The sequence below is a fragment of the Schistocerca americana genome, chromosome X, assembly GCF_021461395.2.
Source record: "Schistocerca americana isolate TAMUIC-IGC-003095 chromosome X, iqSchAmer2.1, whole genome shotgun sequence".
NCBI lineage: Eukaryota > Metazoa > Arthropoda > Insecta > Orthoptera > Acrididae > Schistocerca > Schistocerca americana.
In genome coordinates, this window is record NC_060130.1 from 841,809,762 (window position 1) to 841,831,585 (window position 21,824).

Below are 21,824 nucleotides of genomic sequence, written 5' to 3' on the forward strand. Positions count from 1 at the left end.
ATGCGTCTTTCCAACATGACGTCCAAGACTTGACTTTTTCAGGGTCCGACACTCTAAAAACTAAAAACTAATAATCGCTTACGCGCCCAAAAATCAGAGTTACAAGTATGTCAAAGATCATAGTGACAAAAAAAGAATACACATAAGAATAAACATATCGATGTATCAAAGTACCTCTACATTAATGAAATCAAATCTGAATGTTGTCTCAGAAAAATGTTAACTACTTTACGGAAACACAGTAGAATATAACTGGTATCGAGAGGTTCAGGTGAGGTGCCGTAATGGTTACGTAATTCAAGTACCATTACAAACGGAATCATTTCTGAAGGTAATTCCCTACTTGTTTCGAGTTTAACGTGGACCCCATACCACGCTGCAAATGCCACTTGAAGAAAATTTGCGCATTAAAAAAAAACATTGCCGTCAGTAGCTTCGATTATACTACCTCCATCCCTTTACAACTTTGTTTAACTGATTGAGCCACTATGACACTGATTCACAGAGTTCCCAAATTTACCATTTACAAACTGTATAGTGAGCCATTTTTCCAAAACTTGGAAGGTTCACATTTTCAAACAAATAAACACGTCAATAGTGTCCAAAATTGTAGTGAATATGCCAATCGAAGATATGATGAGCTGCTCCTTTAACTCATGTGCAAAAATGGCTACCGCAGTTTAGCGTCTCGAACGATCAAAAGAGTCGATACGCAGTCTCTGTCGTCTTCGAAACACCATGTACACGTCATAATGACGTCACGCGTGTCCACCAGCGTGCGATAAGACTCACCTTTCACAGCTGGCTGAGGCACGTCAGGGCAGAAGGCACGCAGCTGGCCTCTATCTGACGGATTAGTGTCAGCCAGTCTAACATATGGCGACTAGATTTCCAACATCAAAAGATGGGACACAAATTAGACGCTGCAGTGAATCAAAATTTTCTGCAAACTTTCGTTAATACTATATTCACTGAAGCGCCAAAGAAAGTGGTATAGTCATGAGTATTCAAATACAGAGCTGTATAAATAGGCTGAATACGGCGTTGCGATCGGCAACGCCTATGTAAGACAACAAGTGTCTGGGGCAGTTTTTAGATCGCTTACTGCTGCTGCAATGGCAGGTTATCAAGATTTAAGTTAGTTTGAACGTGCTGTTATAGTCCACGCACGAGCAGCAGGACACAGTATCTCCGAGGTAGTGATAAAGTGGGGATTTTCCTGTACGATCATTTCACGAGTGTACCGTGAATATTAGGAATCCGGTAAAACATCAAATCTCCCACATCGCTGCAGCTGGAAAAAGATCCTGCAAGAACGGGACCAACGACAACTGAAGAGAATCGTTCAACGTGACAGAAGTGCCACCTTTCCGCAAGTTGCTGCAGATTTCAATGCTGGGGCATCAACAAGTGTCAACGTGCGGGCCATTCGACGAAACATTATCGATATGGGCTTTCGTAGCCGAACGTCCACTCCTGTACCCTTGACACAAAGCTTTACGCCTCGCTTGGGTGCGTCAGCACCAACACTGGACTGTTGATGACTGGAAACATGTTGCCTGCTCGGACGAGTCTCGTTTCAAAGTGTATCGAGCAGATGGACGTATACGGGTATGGAGACAACCTCATGAAACTATGGACCCTGCATCTCAGCAGGGAACTGTTCAAGCTGGTGGAGACTCTGTAATGGCGTGGGGCGTGTGCAGTTGGGGTGATATGGGGCCCCTGATATGTCTAGATACGACTCTGACTGGTGACACGTACGTAAGCATGCTGTCTGATCACCTGCATCCATTCATGTCCATTGTGTATTCCGACGGACTTGGGCAATTCCAGCAGGACACTACGACATCCCACATATCCAGAATTACTACAGAGTGGCTCCAGGAACACTCTTCTGAGTTTAAACACAAAACTCCCCAGACATGAACATTATTGAGCATATCTGGGATGCCTTGCAACTTGTTGTTCAGAAGAGATCACCACCCCATCGTAGTCTTCTGGATTTATGGACAGCCCTGCAGGATTCATTATGTCAGTTCCCTACAGCTCTACTTCAGACTTTAGTCGAGTCCATGCCACATCGCGTTGCGACACTTCCGCGTGCTCGCAGAGGCCCTACACGATAGTAGGTGGCTGTACGTGTTTCTTTGGCTCTTCAGTGTATGTATAGCAGATTGGTGTTAAAATGGTTTATCCTACAACTACATAGGTCATCGTACAATTTTGTTAAAACTTGCCCTAAAAAACAACAAAATACCCTGCGTTATTAACACAGCAAATATTTTATTGTTGTCACATGCAAACACAATATATCATTTTAATATAACGAGTTAACTATAGTAGACAATGATTATTACTTACATAGGTCTTATTTCTCATTCTCAATTGCCCTGGAAATTTCGCGGTGGGTAGTCTCTGAAAAGTCGTTTTTCTTATATTATATAAAAGAATGTGTGCATTCAGGAGATTTATGTTTTCACGTAGAATTTTATAAAAACCAACACATGAAGTATCCTGAAAGTGAATCTTAGTTAAGATTATTTTTTTAACAGTTTTCACACTAAACCTATCGTATTCATCACTCGATAAAGAATTTGTGATAGAGAATACGCTTTCTGCACCAGCATTAATGCCAGATAGAGCTAGCACAAACGCAGTAATAGGCTTCAAATTCGTACAGCTGGTATCTTGAGATCCAAGGAAGTTCAAAATGATAGACCATTTTTACCAACAAAATTAACAGTGCTTAATGCATTTCTCACTTCACATACGTTTTTAACATGATCCACTTCTCCAAAAAGTTCTGGAACAGGTAAGATTCTTCTCATTCAGTTTCCTTATGGTCGCAGCGGTGCAGTCCATTGTCTGAGGGAATGGTTGTATTTCATTGCATGGAAAGCTAGCAAATCTTCCTCAGCAGCTAGACGCTTTTCTTCATCATTTATCATGGCACTATTTGCACGTTTAGTATCAAAAGGTATCATACTTTGTGACAAAGTTTTGCATGAAACACCTACGTTGTGTCCCTTCACATTAATGTGTCGCACAATTTCAATCGACCTCCATGGTACGAAACAATTTTTCGCTTTGTTGATCTAATTTCAGAAATGAAAATCTACCTTTGATTTCATCACTAAAAACACTTTTCTTTTGGCATATCTGTGAAAAGTCTGCAATATATCACATCAAGGAAAGTAATCTGTGTCTCTAACGGTCTAAAACCATACTTCTAAATATGGTGACCTGAAGCGATAGGCAGCGCACAAAGGAACCGGAAATGACAAACTGCGAGCCATGTGAAAGCAGCACATAGTACCGAACAAAGAACTTCATATATCATGCCTCGTTATGCTTTTTTTATCAAATAATATATTTTCTTCGTTATTTGGGTATGGCCACATTTATTTTCCATTTGGTTATGCGATATGTTACTTAAAAACACAGTATTTCAAAATTTACGGGACGGTTAACGAAAAACGAGACAAGATTAGTCCTGTTACTATTCTCTCCGGACGACAGACATTTAAGCTGAATAAGGGACGATCCTGTAAAATACGGGACGTCTGGTCATCCTAGTCTAACATAACAATCGCCACACTCCGTCTTTCTTTTGGTACCCTCTGCGATCGCAGCTCGCGAAGCCGCCAGGAAGTTATACTGTTGAGTTCGGCGAGATCTTGTGAAAGTGAAAGCGAACCGTAATTCTTTATATTGGTCTGTAGAATTATTTTACAAATGGGAGCGTCTGTAGCACACTAAATTGCAAGAGCAGGAAGAAGAAGACACCACATTTGCCTTTTGTGGGTTTCCTAACAGTCCTAAATTGTGTGAATCATTACATTACAAAACAATTTATTTACGATTTTTTCTTAACCTAGAGATATTTACTGGAGAATGTCGTGTCCTGTAAGGACAAAAAACTGTTAGTAAACAGCAGAAGATCTGACCTTTTGCAGAAAGGCGTCGTATATCTGCTCAAAAACGCGAAGTTTTCTTCGCTGCACCTCCAGTCAAATCAGTGAATGTGGAAAATAGGTAACGTGTATGGAATGCAATACCTACATATTTAACGTAGCAGAGCAGCTACCACAACTGTAGCTAAGGAAAAAACACACAGACGTGATAATAAAAAAAATAAAAGCAATAAAACTGTTTCCCAACACAGAAGAAACCAATTCTACACTTGTTACTTCACATGAACAGCAAACGGCAAGAATTTTCACCACATTCGCCTTTGAAGCAAAAGTATTAGAAAGTCGAGAGAAGTGTGGGACTTTGGGAAACATTAGCCTCCCTAAAAAGTTGTTATGTGTCAAGGAAAGTGTGTCATAATAAGAACAGACAACAAAAAATATATACTCTTCTGATGGATGAAATATGTTTTTATATTCTCTTCTTTTCCGTGGAGAAAGCTGCAATTATACACATATTAGAAAGTAGTTCTTCATCATTAAGTTGTGGCTTATGTCTCTGAATCAAAGAGATTTGGCTTTTGTGACGTGTATTTCATGACCATTCGTGTCTTGATAATTTTATAAGGCTTGGAAGTCAGAAATTTAGTAACTATTTAGCAAATTAAAATTAACGGTTAAAACAAACTTTGATATTATGGCTGCTATCTCGCTGCGTGGGGCGCTAGCGCCGCACCAACTGTCAGATGGTAACAATTTTCACAGCAGTGAGTGTCACACCTGGGACTTTAGTATCAGGCAAGCGCTGCACTTGTTCCGTCTCTATTCTTCCCGACACTACCCTCTTGGGACAGCTATTGGCTTCAGGTATGGCAGCATGGCCGTCCCTGAAACGATCCTAGCAATTAATCTTGGTTCAAATGGCTCTGAGCACTATGGGACTCAACTGCTGAGGTCATTAGTCCCCTAGAACTTAGAACTAGTTAAACCTAACTAACCTAAGTACATCACAAACATCCATGCCCGAGGCAGGATTCGAACCTGCGACCGTAGCGGTCTTGCGGTTTCAGACTGCAGCGCCTTTAACCGCACGGCCACTTCGGCCGGCAGCAATTAATCTTAACTAAAAGTGGAACCATGTTATTACTTTTAATATTTGTAAAGATCTCTACCGAAAAACAAGCACGATTTTCACAGGCAAAAACAATATGCAAAACGAGAATGTAAATTACTTTGTGTAATAAAAGCGAGAAGAATAAGTGATCGTTCTCCAAAAAACCTTACATCCAAACGTACTGGTGGTATTCCCATTATAAATCGGCTCTTGCAGTAGGCAGTTATGAGTTGGAATTTCTTCCTGGTTTGGTTTGGCAAGGGTCACTAAATTTATTCGCTGCATTTACAACACAATTCGAAAGGATGACAGCAAGCGGCTACAAATACATTATCTCAATATAAACATCTCGTCTATCTCGCTCAGCGCTCTCATGGCTTAAACTTGTGGCTGACAAGGAACATCATTAAGAAACACAAACGACTATTTCCCTGTGGCATACACTCGCAGCCGATGGAAAGCCCAAATATACTTTCACAACATCATGTCAAAGAGCTCTCTCCCATCAATAAATGCATAAAGGTCATACTGTTCCAAATTCTATTAATCAGTGGCAGTGATCAGCAGTCTCCCACAAACAGAATACTTCCGACCTCTCATAATGATGAAACAGTGCTTTTAACACCCAGAACTGACAATTAAAAAATAAAACTGAAAATGTAAGATGGTGATGGAACTATGCACTACGTTTTATTACCTCTTGCTGTTGAAGCTACTGAAACAAACTACATGCGGGATCTCCTAATAAAGAATATCGGTGGTGCTAGAACATCACCGTTGCATTATCTCATATGTGACAATCGAAAAGATGCATTAGCTTTCAGGCAATGGAAGGATCTCCACCAAACGGGCGTAAGAATTGAAACAACAATGCGTGTGATCACAGACATAGACAGACTCTTCGAAACCACAAGCGAAACGCACAAAATATTCCACAGGAAAGCAATTAAATGCAGTGGTGGCTGCTGTGTAAGAGCACAAGAGCATGTGAATACCCTAACTTTCGACACCTTGCTTACTTGTCTTTGAAAGCTGTTAAACGTAACATAGATGCCACAATCTTAAGGACACGGCCGGCCGATGTGACCGAGGGGTTCTAGGCGCTTCAGTCTGGAACCGCGCTGCTGCTACGGTCGGAGGTTCGTATCCTGCCTCGGGCATGGATGTGTGTGATGTCGTTAGGTTAGTTAGGTTTAAGTAGTTCTAAGTCTAGGGGACTGATGACCTCAGATGTTAAGTCCAAAAGTGCTTAGAGCCATTTGAACCATTTGAAAGATACGGCACTTAAATCTACTGCACTATTACTCTTGAAGGCTCTATGAAACTTGGCATCAGGTTCGCGAGCACATCTTCAGTAGTGCACATTTTAAGGTGCTTTTGTGCATGCATAACTGGGGTGACGTAATTGCCTTATGGGTCAAATACTTATGTATTTCATAAACAAGCCCTACCATTCAACTGCAAGTTTAAGTCGGTGCCACCAGGTGGTAGCACACTGTGGCAGAAATTTATCCCTGTTTGCTCAGCATAAATCCCACTACATGATAGCACACTCTGCAGATATTCCAAATTACTCACTATGTGATAAGATTAGATCGGATGTCGGTTATATGTTATAGTTATATTGACAGAAAAACCTATTTTGTGGGTTTCTGAATGAGTTATAATATATTGTTTTCAGTTTTATCGTACAGCAATCCATCTGAGGCCCTAAGAATCCTAAGGGCCTAAAGCACATCACCATTGAATGTGAGACTGTGCCATTTATTCAGGCTTCTGAAATCTATTGATCTCATGGTGGGTCAGGTTTATCCGTACTGTAGACCCACGCTGTAATTATGAAGATTAACGAAAATTTATCTCACTGGTTTCTCCGATATTCACTTACATGTGGGACTGACGATGGTGTGCCTTAGGCACTTATGGCTTTCAGTGCGTCAGTTGTATTCTAGTGTTCTAGTATTCTAGTCAAGTGACCATGTTGGTAGACATTACCACTTGAATTAATCATTTCAGCAAATGGCAGTTCCTGTTTGAAATTGGTTGTTTGCTGTGTGGGAATCAGCTTTTGCGTGCAGTGTTAATATGAACTATCTTGAATTTATTTTAAATACTAATAGAAAAATAAATATGTCCAGACAGATTTCAAGACGTGCTTCGGTAGCTCAGTCGGTAGAGCAATTGCCTGCCAAAGGCAAAAGTCCCATGTTCAGGTCTATGTCTGGCACGCAAGTAGAATGATTCTGTATTTTATAAGCAGCTTAACAGATTCTTAAAAAATTCAATATATTTAATTAACTTAACCGATTTTAAAACATTAACTAAATACCATATTATTACAATAAATCAACTAATTATAATAACCAACTGATTTATAACTTCATTAAATAATTTAAAACACAATTTAAACGCAATAACATGTATTATTTAACAAAAGTAAGATATTTTGTAAAAAAATACACTGTGAATGTAAGTGAATAAATAAAATGTATTGAAATTTTTCTTTTAAAAATTCAGTCTTGATCACACCATGTATGTTACAAGAACATAGGTGACCGGTTTCGGTCATATCACATGACCATCATGAGACCTGTAATTTAATTTAGAAAGCAATAGAAACCTTACTAGATTGACAATAAAATATGACAAAATGATTATAGGGATGAAATACATTGAGACGTGTTATACCATGGCATCCTTTGAAGATGGTAGGTGCAGCACTCTTCTCAGCTGCTGTATTGTCAACTGGTGCCAGCAGGTGACGAGCATACGCTTAAGTATGAAGCTGGTCCGCCTACCTCTTCTCCCTCCACCTCATGTCAAACAATCAGTATTAAATGGGTTCACATAATCGTCAAAACGTAAAAGAACAAAATGCAATAATAACACAAAAATAGTTATTTACAAAAAACTACTTACTTAAATATTGTATAAAATATCGATTAAAAGCTTTAAAATTACTGTACAGACAATGTATACTCAGTGTGCCCTCTATGGGCTAAGGTGGTACTATCACAATGGTTTGAAAGTCAACGATGTTGTGGAGGTCTTTGGCATTGTGGCATCATATTGATATGTGAGTTGTGTCTCGACTGCAAGTATACATCTATGCCAGGTTCAGTCTGTCTGTCTTATATTAACTTTATTTGGCACTGGAGTTATATGTAATGATGGAATGATCTGCTGCAGAGTGGTATGATATTACACAGATTTTTTATATGTCATAGAACTGATTTATTAAAATGTAGTCATATTTCATAATATTTCTAGTTGGAAGTTTAAAATTGTGATATTAATATTTACATACTGTTCTAAGGTACATTTCTGCCATGGATACAACTGGGTCCTATGAATTTTGGACAAAAGAGTACATACGTGTTCATATAATTTCGTCAAAGAGATCATAAAAATGTTTTTCACGAAAATCCAACTGTTCATTGAGAAACACTGACGGTTCATCTCTATAATGGGCATATATCTCGATCTCCTCCAAAATGTTTAATAATAAGCCTTTATTAGCATAATGAAGGACTTGCAAATTCTGTTGTACCATCCATTCTGCCTGCTTATTAAAAGTTATGAGAGGGCAAAACACTGATTTTGCTCGTGCAGTACCTGTTGTATGTTCTTTGTATCATGTAGTAAAGCTTCAGCCTGTTTGGCCAATGTATATTTTTCTACAATCACCACATTGTATCTTGTAAACCTCTGATCTGAGAAATCTGTCGTTATCATTACCTACAGTATGTCTTAATTTATTTTGCAAAATATTGTTAGTTTCAAATGCTATTGTTATTTCAGAATTCTTAAACAGATTACTGATCCTATCTCATATGTTCACCATGTAGGTCATTTTTGTGAATTTATCAGCTCCTACTAGTGGTGTACTTAGTGATTGTTGCATTTTATTAAACATAATGTCAACTTGATGTGTATCAAAAGAATTTGTCTTTGCAATCTGTTTTAGAATAGTTGTTTCTTTTTTAATTTCATTTTCTTCAGGGGGTAATTTTAACATCCGGTGGATCATTGACTTAGAAAATGCTTTATTATATATTTGTCAGGATGACATGACCTAGCATTAATACTAACATCAGTAGTTGTAGGTTTTCTGTATGTGGCGAAGGAATGTTTGCCATTTTTATTGGATATAACGAGATCCAGATAGTTAATACGTTTTTGACTTTCATGTTGAACTGTAAATTGTAGTTTCGGATGTACAGAGTTCAATTTTGTAATAAACCTATCGATTTCATCTTTTGGACCATTATAAAGTATTAAAGTATCATCCACTTACCGATTATAATACAAAATTTTGTTTGCAATGTCTGAATTATTTAAAAAAATTTTTATTTCAATGTAATTTACAAACATTTACTATGACTGTGCCAGCTAAGGAATTACCCATCGCTAAGCCATATTTTTGATAGCAGATTTTATTATTAAAGGAGAAATAATTGTAATTAAATGTACATTCAAGTAATTCTGTAAATTCAATTATTTCATCCTTAGTCATAACCTTATGTTGTAATAAATTGTCTTTAATTATATATAAATTTATGGAAAAACAACATTAATGATTGATAACTGTATTTTAGCTGCAGGATGGTTAAAATGGAACAAAATTAAACATTTGTATGCTTATTCAAAAAGTTTAGAACAACCGAAATATCACGATTTTATTAACAATGTAAAAAATTGAAGATAAAATTAATTTATAAATTGTTAATATTATTGAAAATAATGAAGAAATTGTTCCATTAGATGAATCTGAAGAAAATTCAGTTGCTATATTTCATGACTTTATTCCAGAAAATCAAGATCTTGTTAGAAATTAAATTACTAGAGGTAGACACAAAGGTATAGATTACTTTTATGTAGCTCAGTCTTATTCAACAATACCAAACACTTAGTTGGTGACAATTCAATTATTTTAAATATTTTTAGACAAGATGATACAAACTTAAAACATATTTACTATGAATTTCTTGGTGGAGATTTTAAGTGTAATAATTTTTAAGAAATGTGTATAAAAATTTGGAAAGATGAATTTGGTTTTTTAACAATAGATAGAAGGGTAGCTTAGAAATAAAATACATTTCTTAACAACATAAACAAAAACATTAACTTAACACCAACTTTAACTTTAACATTAACATTAACTTTAACATTCAACATGAGTATAAACATAAAAAAATAAACATAAAAATAATTAATGTTTTTCATCACTAATAAATAGTTGCTGAGTATGATAAAAAAGTTGTTAAACAAGCTAAACAAAATACAAACAAATTTAAAGAGTTAAAAGAACAATTTAAGTTTTGGAAAAATCAACCAAGATCAGAATATGAGCAATATAAAAAGGAAGATCAACGTGTTACTGATGCTATTGAAAAAGTAAATCAAGGTATTGAAGATTTAGGTGAAATGTTTTAAAAGCAATTGAAGAAAATAGGGAAGTTGAAAAACAAATAATTCCATAGAAGATTTTGGAGATTTATTACCAATTAAACCATTAACAGATTCATCTGAAGATAATCCTGGAAAATATGATTATACATTGATTGAAACACCAATTCAAGATGTATTAAATAAACACCAAGAAGAAAATGAAAGTAAAAAGATAAATGAAACTAAAAGGATAAATGTTAGTGAAAGAATGTTAAAATATAAACTTGTTGGTATGTTTAAATATGTTAGTAATTTACCTGTAGAATTCAATGGTGATAAATTATCAGTTGGTAAAGAAACATATGTATGTACAGATGGATTAATGAGACTTTTAACTGAAAAACAAATTACTATAGAAGATTTAAATGAAAAGTTTAATGGTGAAAATTTATCAACTTATGCAGATATATTATTAAATTCAGGAGCATTATATTCCGATAATTATCCAAATAAAATAAGATCAAGTAGAGGTAACAAATATAAATATTCAATAAAACCAAATAATTATTTTCCAAACTTATGAGACCGAGCGAGGTGGCGCAGTGGTTAGACACTGGACTCGCATTCGGGAGGACGACAGTTCAATCCCGCATCCGGCCATCCTGATTTAGGTTTTCCGTGATTTCCCTAAATCATTCCAGGCCAAAGCCGGGATGGTTCCTCTGAAAGGGCATGGCCGACTTCCTTCCCCATCCTTCCCTAATCCCATGAGACCGATGACCATGCTGTCTGGTCTCCTTCCCCAAACCAACCAACCAACCAACCAAACTTAAGAAGAACAACTGTAGATGATTCAGATATTTGTTCTGAAAAATATACTGATAAATGATTTGAATATGTTTGGTTGAATGATGTTAGACAATTAATTGATAGAATGCCAGTAAATCATGGTGAAGAACTAGCTGGAAATAATAATTATCATAATGAAAAATTTAGAATTGCACAAACGTTAACAAATAAATTTAGTGATTTTATGATTGATAATCAGAAAGGAATTCCATATTTAATTAGATTTTTGAATAATCTTCCACATACATTTTGGAAAAGTGAGAAATACTGAAGACAGCTAATAAATACTTCAATTAACAAATTCCCATTTGAAATGCATCTTACAGTTTGTACATTTTGTGGTTCAGGTTCAAATTAGACGAAAGATTAGCTAAAGGTGATAAAGGTATAAATCCATTAGATGATGCTTGTAAAAACATGATATTGCTTATAGAGATAAAAAAGATTTAGATAAAATACATATAGTTGAAAAGAACGTCAGTTAGCTGCAAAAGAAAGAATGCATGCAAATCATGCTTCATTTGGTGAAAATCTTGCGGGTGGTAGATGAATAATGGGTATGCTAATAAATGATTATAAAAAACTTGATAAATTTTTAAACTATATAAAACATATAAACATATAAAACATTTTTTACTGTATAAATAATTAACTATAAAAAATCTTTATACATTTTTAAACTAAATAAAATCTTTATAAATTTTTAACTTTATGAAAAATCTTTATTAAATTTTTAACAATGAATAACTTCACAATTGATTATACTTTGCTACCTAGTGGTAAAAGTAAACCAGGGTCAATTAACTTAAAGCTAAATAACGAACAATTAAATGCAATTTAACCATTTTTAACAGATGTTAAAAAAAGGAAAAAAAGAAGAAAGTTGGTGGTAATTTACTTTTTACGTTAGCTATTCCTGTTGTAGAAAACATTATTGATTATTTAACAAACAAGATCGATAGTAAAGGCATGAAGGTGGATTTTTACCATTATCATTAGCTGTGTTAGCATTTTAGCTGGAGGACCTGCAGCAATTGGAAATGCAGTATTAAACAAAAAGAAAAATGATAAAGAATTAGAAGAACAAAAAAGGCACAACTTAGAAATGGAGAAAAAAGTTGGAAATGTAATAAAGATTACCCTAACACAGTAAATAATTTCGATGTAGAAACACTTACTAAACTATTAAAAATTAAAAACATTCGTGGTGTATGCATTATTGATGAATTAGTAAATTAACCATTAAAAATTCAATGTGGTAAAGTAAATTTAGATACATCTGATAGTCCTGGTACTCATTGGATTTGTTATAAAAATAATGATAAAAAATTGGTTTTTGATTCATTTCGTGGTAATATACCAAAACAATTAGTAAACCATTTACGAAAAAATGAACTATACTACAATACAGAAAGAATACAATATTTTGATTAAGTAATATCTGGTCATTATGTTTATTTGCTTTAAAATTGATATGTGAGAATTATAATTTTAATGATATACTAGATTTAATAAAGGGAAATTTTTGGAAGTAAGATACATCTAACTAAACAAACTGAGCCAGTACTTAATATACCTACATTCAATCTAGGAAAATTTGAAGATATTATTAAAAAAATTCAATCATGAATAGATCCAAAGATAACCAATGCAATTACAAATTTCAAAAAGAATTTAATGCTAGTTTTTAATTAACTAAAGGTTATATTGTTTTTAAAAACAGTAGCCATGCTAATGTAAATGATCCAATTAATGAAAAAGATGTAGTTAACAAACATTACATCTACATCTACATGTCTACTCCGCAATTCACATTTAAGTGCTTGGCAGAGGGTTCATCGAACCACAATCATACAATCTCTCTACCATTCCACTCCCAAACAGCGTGTGGGAAAAACGAACATCTAAACCTTTCTGTTCGACCTCTGATTTCTCTTATTTTATTTTGATGATCGTTCCTACCTATGTAGGTTGGGCTCAACAAAATATTTTCGCATTCGGAAGAGAAAGTTGGTGACTGAAACTTCGTAAATAGATCTCGCTGTGACGAAAAACGTCTTTGCTTTAATGACTTCCATCCCAGCTCATATATCATATCTGCCACACTCTCTCCCCTATTACGTGATAATACAAAACGAGCTGCCCTTTTTTGCACCCTTTCAATGTCCTCCGTCAATCCCATCTGGTAAGGATCCCACACCGCACAGCAATATTCTAACAGAGGACGAACGAGTGTAGTGTAAGCTGTCTCTTTAGTAGACTTGTTGCATCTTCTAAGTGTCCTGCCAATGAAACGCAACCTTTGGCTCGCCTTCCCCTCAATATTATCTACGTGGTCTTTCCAACTGAAGTTGTTCATAATTTTAACACCCAGGTACTTAGTTGAATTGACAGCCTTGAGAATTGTACTATTTATCGAGTAATCGAATTCCAACGGATTTCTTTTGGAACTCATGTGGATCACCTCACACTTTTCGTTATTTAGCGTCAACTGCCACCTGCCACACCATACAGCAATCTTTTCTAAATCGCTTTGCAACTGATACTGGTCTTCGGATGACCTTACTAGACAGTAAATTACAGCATCATCTGCAAACAACCTAAGAGAACTGCTCAGATTGTCACCCAGGTCATTTATATAGATCAGGAACAGCAGAGGTCCCAGGACGCTTCCCTGGGGAACACCTGATATCACTTCAGTTTTACTCGATGATTTGCCATCTATTACTACGAAATGCGACCTTCCTGACGGAAATCATGAATCCAGTCACACAACTGAGACGATACCACATCTTGATTAGAAGTCGCTTGTGAGGAACGGTGTCAAAAGATTTCTGGAAATCTAGAAATACGGAATCAACTTGAGATCCCCTGTCGATAGCAGCCAATACTTTGTGGGAATAAAGAGCTAACTGTGTTGCACAAGAACGATGTTTTCTGAAACCATGCTGATCACGTATCAATAGATCGTTCCCTTTGAGGTGATTCATAATGTTTGAATACAGTATACGCTCCAAAACCCTACTGCAAACCGACATCAATGATATAGGTCTGTAGTTCGATGGATTACTCCTACTACCCCTCTTAAACACTGGTGCGACCTGCGCAATTTTCCAATCTGTAGGTACAGTTCTATCGGTGAGTGAGCGGTTGTATATGATTGCTAAGTAGGGAGCTATTGTATCAGCGTAATCTGAAAGGAACCTAATCGGTATAAAATCTGGACCTGAAGACCTACCCGTATCAAGCGATTTGAGTTGCTTCGCAATCCCTAAGGTATCTACTTGTAAGAAACTCATGCTAGCAGCTGTTCGTGTGCAAATTCTGGAATATTCCATTCACCTACCCTGGTGAAGGAATTTCGGAAAACTGCGTTCAATAACTCCGCTATAGCGGAACAGTCGCCGGTAACAGTACCATTGGCACTGCGCAGCGAAGGTATTGACTTTGTCTTACCGCTTGTGTACTTTACATACGACCAGAATTTCTTCGGATTTTCTACCAAATTTCGAGACTATGTTTCGTTGTGGAACCTATTAAAGGCATTTCGCATTGAAGTCCGTGCCAAATTACGCGCGTCTGTAAATTTTAGCCAATCTTCGGGATTTCTTGTTCTTCTGAACTTCGCATGCTTTTTCCGTTGCCTCTGCAACAGCGTTCGGACCTGTTTTGTGTACCATGGGGGATCAGTTCCATCTCTTACCAATTTATGAGGTATGAATCTCTCAATTGCTGTTGCTACTATATCTCTGAATTTGAGCCACATCTCCTCTACGTTTGCATAATCAGTTCGGAAGGAATGGAGATTGTCTCTTAGAAAGGCTTCTAGTGACACTTTATCCACTTTTTTAAATAAAATTATTTTGCGTTTGTTTCTGGAGGATTTGGAAGAAACGGTATTGAGCCTAGCTACAACGACCTTGTGATCACTAATCCCTGTATCAGTCATGATGCTCTCTATCAGCTCTGGATTGTTTGTGGCTAAGAGGTCAAGTGTGTTTTCGCAACCATTTACAATTCATGTGGGTTCGTGGACTAACTGCTCGAAATTATTTTCGGAGAAAGCATTTAGGACAGCACTTGAATACACAAACATTTTAACACAATTTAATAACTATGTTAACAAAGAAGATTATAACTAGATTCTTTCAGATTTAAAGCAAAGAAATGGTATTATCGATGGTATGTTGGAAAATTATAATAAAGTAATAATCGTAATGCAAAGAAATGTATGTAATGCATTAGCTATAATCGATTCACTGGAAAGTAAATATAAAACATTAGAACCACAAATTAATAAAAGCTTAGACAAAAAAGTAGGTGAAGATCTAGAAGTATTGAAATCATTAGACTAATTTTAACTGTATTAAATTTTTCATCTATATAAATTTTTTGATCTATATAAATTTTTCATTACTTAAATGGAAAAACCTAGGTCACATTTAATTCTTAAAGATGATATTATTTATTGTTTGAAATGAAAAAGGTTTGCAGAAGCACATAATCCACATAGAATAACAACTAAAAAGGAAGACGAAGAATTGAAGGTATTTATACAATTTGTAAATCTAAAGATAGCCAATTCATTAAAAAATTTTTGTAGATGGTCAAAGTTTAAATTATATTCGTGAAATATAATTAATGAATTACAAAAACCAATTTCAAAGATAAATGATACAGATGGTATAGATGATTTACGGCAAGCTGAACTAGTTGAAATGGATTCTGGTAATTTAAAAGGAATTTCAGAAATAAACAAAGATTATAAGTATTTTTAACCCATTAAGTCCCAAATTAATTTTTTTTTAAATTGAATCTTTTATTCGTTTATTATAATGTACATAGTGTATGAACCACAGTAAGTACAAAAATAGCCAAAGAATATTTATACATCCTGATATAATGGCTGTCCTCAAAATAGGACACTGGGATCTAACAGTATCGTATACCATACTAAACTGTATTCAAGTCTTAACTATTTATTTCTTGCAAAATGGTACAAAACACTTCACACACAGGGTTACACGGCATTTAACACAATATGTTTTTGGTTTCCCGTTGCATTTAGCTCTTACACATCTTCTTTGCATGCGTCTTTTGTCAATCATATGACCAATTCCATCAGACCTGATGTCTGGTATCACTCTCAACTGACTTGATGGGTATTCCATTGGACGTCCAATATTCGGTCTTCCAGTGTCCAATTTCAGGTATGTAACTGTAACAGCACGTCTGAAATCCAGTAAATTCTGTGCATTTTTCCCATGTACTTGTTTGTAGAAGAGTCAGGCAATTACGAGGGCCATCTCCAGCAAACGTGTAATAGGACCCAGTACCATTTTTTCCCTCTAATTACCATCGCATATTTTCCAACTATCCAGTCATGATCGTCAACACCTCCCATGTACGCGTTATATGACTTCAAAACAGCAGGTTGTAGCACTTGTGTCTCCTTACTTGCTTGTCTACTGTACCGGGTAGCTGCTCCCAAAGGTTCAGCTTGGTCAAAATTTGTACCAATTGTAACACATCTGTTGTCATGCCATCGAACAAATAAGACTTCACCATTCCTGTCGAACTGGTAGTGATAATTTCCTCAAAATGTCTTTTTCAGTTCCTTGCTGCTCACTAGTGGACAGTCACCAACTTCATTCTCTCTGACAGTCCCAGTTGCTCGAAAACCCAAATTTCCCAGATGAATCAGAAGATCTCTACTAGTGAAGAAATTGTCAAAGTACACACAGTGATTCTCGGGTTTTTCAATGCAGTCCAACATGTTTAGGAGTACTCTTAGTCCCAATAGTAGGTCATCCCTTGCAATATCTTCTGGATCCTTTCCACAGTATAAAACAAATTTGAAACTGTAGCCACTTGCTCTTGCTCCACAAAGAGACAACAACTTATAGCCAAATCTAATAGGCTTTATATATATATATGGGGTCGTTACTTACCTCAGCAACAAATTCTGGTAAAATTACCACGTTCCAAAAAGAAAATACAGCAGTAGCAGAGTTTCATATTCGAACGCGCAGCAATACAAATAACTGAAATGATAACACCAAGTCCCAGTGTCCTATTTCGAGTACACCAAATTTTATAACAATGGAAAACAATGAATATAGCTCCAATTGAGCTAACAATGCAAGTAGTTTAAAAGACACTTTGTTGACTATAAATAATCGCAAAAAGATCTTTGCCACATATTTCAAATATTACTAAATTGTCGATAAAGTAATAACGAAGTGTGCCTTAGTATTCAATAATCAATTAAAGGTAGGATTTATTGCTTTTCATTTCCTGTAAGCATACATTTGTTATAAAAAGCATTAACAAATGATGTAGAACAGTAATAGTTGCAAATTAATAATTTATTGTGTATTTATAAATAAATATGTGCTCTGTCCTCAAAATAGGACACTGGTACTTAATAGGTTAACAGTAACTGATATTTTTTAAAAATATGCATTTGCTGTTCCTATTAAAGATGAAACATCTAAAAAGTATAGTTGATGCTTTTCAAAAAATTTTAATTATTAGCAAGCCATATAATTTACACAGAGATAATGGTAAAGAATTCCATAACAAAGAATTTAAAGAATTAATGAAGAAATATAACATTAATCATTATTCAACTTTTTCAGAAATAGAAGCATCTGTTGTTGAACGATTTAACAACCAGAAAGAAGCGGAAAAAATTTGCTTTATAATCAAATTATAAATGGTTAAATCTAGTTAAAAATCTTATATATGAATAAAATAACACAAAATAATCTGCAATACAAATGAAAGCAATAGAAGTTACTGAAAAAAGTATAAAAATATGTAACGTTTTATCTAATGAAATAGCTTAGTTTAAAAAAGGTGATAAAGTAAGAATTAGTATACTTAAAGGTCTATTTGAAAATAGATATACAGCTAACTGGTCAACAGAAATATATGAAATTGAAGATGTTATTTATTCCAATCCAATTACATATAAATTAATAGATATAAAAAGAAATTTGTATGAACGAGAACTACAGAAAACAAAATATCCAGATGTATACTTACAAGGCGAGGCCGCCAATTGTGAAATTCAGATTCGATTCGTACTGCGCATAATAAAAGCTCATGGCCAGAGGTGTAATGTGGCAAAGCACCAAGATGCACTTCTCAGTCGTTGTCGAGGAAATCGACGGTTAAAAGAAACCGTTGCGGTGAAATACTCTCTACGATTAATAATTTTCTACAGTGTCATGGTGCAGCGATAAGCGTTCAGGTTCGTAATCCGAAGGTCGCCGCATCGAATATCGCGCCATGCGAGGTTTTTTATTATTAGTTTTTTGAAATTCATATATATATATATATATATATATATATATATATATATATATATATATATATTGGTGAAGGCGGATTGCTCTCCAATTGTACCGCCTCCATTTTTCCGTTTGTTTAACAGGGTGTACCAAACCTCTCACGTCCGCACTGATTTTCGACGATGTTATAAGTTGCGCTAGGGATCACATCTACTTTCTTTCGAAGTTAGCAGGCAACTACACTGTTATGCGGCGGCTCGTTTCGGCCCATTCAACATCTGTCCTTCAAGTGTAATGAGCGAGTAACGGAATTTATATTTCATACCTGCGACAGCAAATTTGTGTTCGTGGGGTCTCTATTCTAATTCGAAGGTTTTACTTACGCTGTAGGTATTCGTTTCGGAATATCGTTTCTACGTCTTCTGTTAACTATACGTGGTTAACATTATGAAGACAATTATTAACATTTGTGAAATACAGCTTTGTTTGCGGTTTTTGCACGACAAACGACTTTCAACAACTTATTATATACATAATTGTTGCAACTGATTGTCAGGAATTATGTGTATATATATATATATATATATATATATGTGTGTGTGTGTGTGTGTGTGTGTGTGTGTATACGTTTGAATTACAAAAAACAAATGCTAAAAAAAAAGGTTGCATCGTGCGAGATTCGATCCGGAAGACTTTCGGATTACGAACCCGAGCGCTTACCGCTGCACCACGAAGCTGTAGAAAACTATTAATTGTAGAGAGTATTTGACCACAACGGTTTCTTTTAACTGTCGATTTTCTCGACAACGGCTGAGAAGTGCATCTTGGTGCTTTGCCACACCTCTGGCCACGAGCTTCTATTATGCGCAGTATGAATCGAATCTGAATTTCACAATTGGCGGCTTCCCCTTGTTAGTTGAAAAAGTTCTAAGAAAGAGAGCTAAGAAAGTTTATGTTAAATGGCTAGCACGCTGCAGTTGGATAAATAGAGATAAAGTAATTTTATTAAGAATAAGTTTACTATATAGTTTAACACTTCGGGTCCTGAGCCATTGGGCGCGGGTGACTACCATATAGACTTGCTGATTTTAACGTATTTTAAAAGTACTACAACTAATGAAGGGTTTCAGTTATAACAACAAAATTACTCATATTGAAAAATCTAGACATTCTTGTTTAAAACCATATACAATACCTTTCTCTTGAATTATTTACATACTTTTGACAAGCATTACTATTATAACATTGTTTTTGAAGAAAGGAAAAATTGGTCAAATGTATATTCACTGTATTTTCTGGAAGGATATTTTTTTATTTTACACAAAAATTGTAATTACGATGGATACAGTATGTCTTATCGACAGTAACTTCCTGTAACTATTTTAGGATGCAATTTTGCTTTTGTGTGGTAAATTTTTGAGCACAGCATTTTGCACAATGCTACTTTACATTCACTACACTGGTAGCTTGTGTCTTCTCCCCACACTTCTCCAGTCAGTTCTTTTCCTCTGAGAAAACACACTACACACTGTTTCTGTTTCTTAGCTACTTCTGTCTCAATCTTTTCCAGGAAATCATTTCCAGTTGATAGTCTTGAGAGTCCAGATGGACTAGGTCGGGGTTCTGGATCTTTGCTTTGTGCAAGATCTGCACAGATAACTGTCACGAAGTGAGATGTTGTGAGGCGTTTTCCAGTAACCTTATTGTATAATATGCAGGAATTTACAATCGCCATTAGTATAACATGGAATGCCAACTTTCTCCAGCACTTCACAGTTCGATGTTCAAATGCGCTGTATGACAATCGCTGATCTGATAAGTCAACACCAAACTTGTTTTTATTGTAGTCCACTACACAGGCTGGCTTTGACTTCTCTCTTCCTCTCTGATAAGTGAAAGTGACCATCTCAGCAGTGTGCTTTGTACTTATCATATGCACATTTCTATGTCCTTCCAACACAGTGCTAACATATTTCCTTTACGCCTGAAAATAAGTTCACCTCGCTGAAGGTTCGGATCTTTTATAGCATGAGGCAATCCCTGCCAAGATTTTCTTGTTGTTCCCACAAGAGCAGTTTTTGCAGCTTCCAGTTCTGAAGCAAGTCTTGGACTTGTGTATACTTTGTCCATACACAAAGTGTAGCCTTTTCCTGACAGATTTGCAAACAATGTTTTTACCAGAGTCACTGTGTCAGACCTTTCACCCATGTAAATAGAGAAATTCCAGATGTAACCTGTGTCAGATTTGGATAACATGTACTGTTTCATACTGTATTTATTTGGTTTTCGTGGCATGTACAGTTTGAAATACACAAGACCTCAAAATTTACACATGCCTTCATCCATTGTAATGTTTTGAGATGGTGTATATGCATGCTGGAAATTGGCACACACATTATCTAGGAGGGGTGTCACCTTGTGCAGTGGGTCATAGCCAGTTTCTCCTTTCCTCTTAGCTAAGGCATTATCACTAATGTGGAAGTTTCTCAAAATAGAAAGAAATCTGTCACGGCTCAAGATGTTTGGACAGAAATTACATGACACAACAGTGTTCTTGGACCAGTGCTCTCGTATACATGGCCTCACACTTACACACATATGGACTACAATTGCCAGAAACTTCCTTATTTCCATAAGTGTAACTTCTTTCCACTTTGATTATGAGCAGGTGGGTGAAAGGGAGTTTGTGCTTCGTAATTTCCTGATGCATTGTTGAGCATTCAGATTACTTTGTTCCTTTATATGTTTCATCATACTGTCTGTCAGGAAATACGAAAAAAATTCTAGAGGTGAACTGTTCTGGTCTAAACTGACAACATTGCATATTCCAGATTGTCCTCAGAATAGATCGATATCTGGTGCACGATCAGTAGTCGTCCAACCTTCCTCAGAATCGGTGCGGCCCGCAGGTCACAGCTTCCCCCTCGCCGTCAGTATTGCTCGTCCTTCAGTCACAATATCGGCGAAATTACTTGCTGCTGAAGTGGTTCGACACCTGCTCTCCTCTCCTGAGTCTATCAGAAGAGTAGTATTTGCAAATAAAATCATCATTATGTACTGAGAGTTTTTTCAGTGAAAATCTGAACAAAAATTATACATGTTTTGTTGTCAGAATTCTGTACCTGAACTGCCAGAAACTTATTCTTGAACATAGTCCACAACATCATCAGAGTCATCTACAATATCTTCCTCTGACAAATGAATGTCACTTTCTTCTAAATCACGATATAACTCGCTAGCAATTTCTTCGTCCATCAA

General features: G+C 35.8%; 2 protein-coding genes across 2 annotated transcripts; both read right to left on the reverse strand.

Moving 5' to 3' along the window:
• Window positions 1-16,073: 16,073 nt before the first annotated feature.
• On the reverse strand, window positions 16,074-17,286 carry LOC124556347 (piggyBac transposable element-derived protein 3-like). The gene is made up of 5 exons (XM_047130314.1): window positions 17,247-17,286; window positions 16,898-17,148; window positions 16,625-16,846; window positions 16,344-16,517; window positions 16,074-16,226 (listed from the first exon to the last, which is right to left on the reverse strand). The coding sequence occupies exons 1-5, from the start codon at window positions 17,284-17,286 to the stop codon at window positions 16,074-16,076; spliced, it is 840 nt and encodes a 279-aa protein (XP_046986270.1).
• A 3,599-nt stretch (window positions 17,287-20,885) lies between these two features.
• LOC124556348 lies at window positions 20,886-21,200 on the reverse strand. The gene has a single exon (XM_047130315.1). The coding sequence runs from the start codon at window positions 21,198-21,200 to the stop codon at window positions 20,886-20,888; it is 315 nt and encodes a 104-aa protein (XP_046986271.1).
• Window positions 21,201-21,824: the final 624 nt, after the last annotated feature.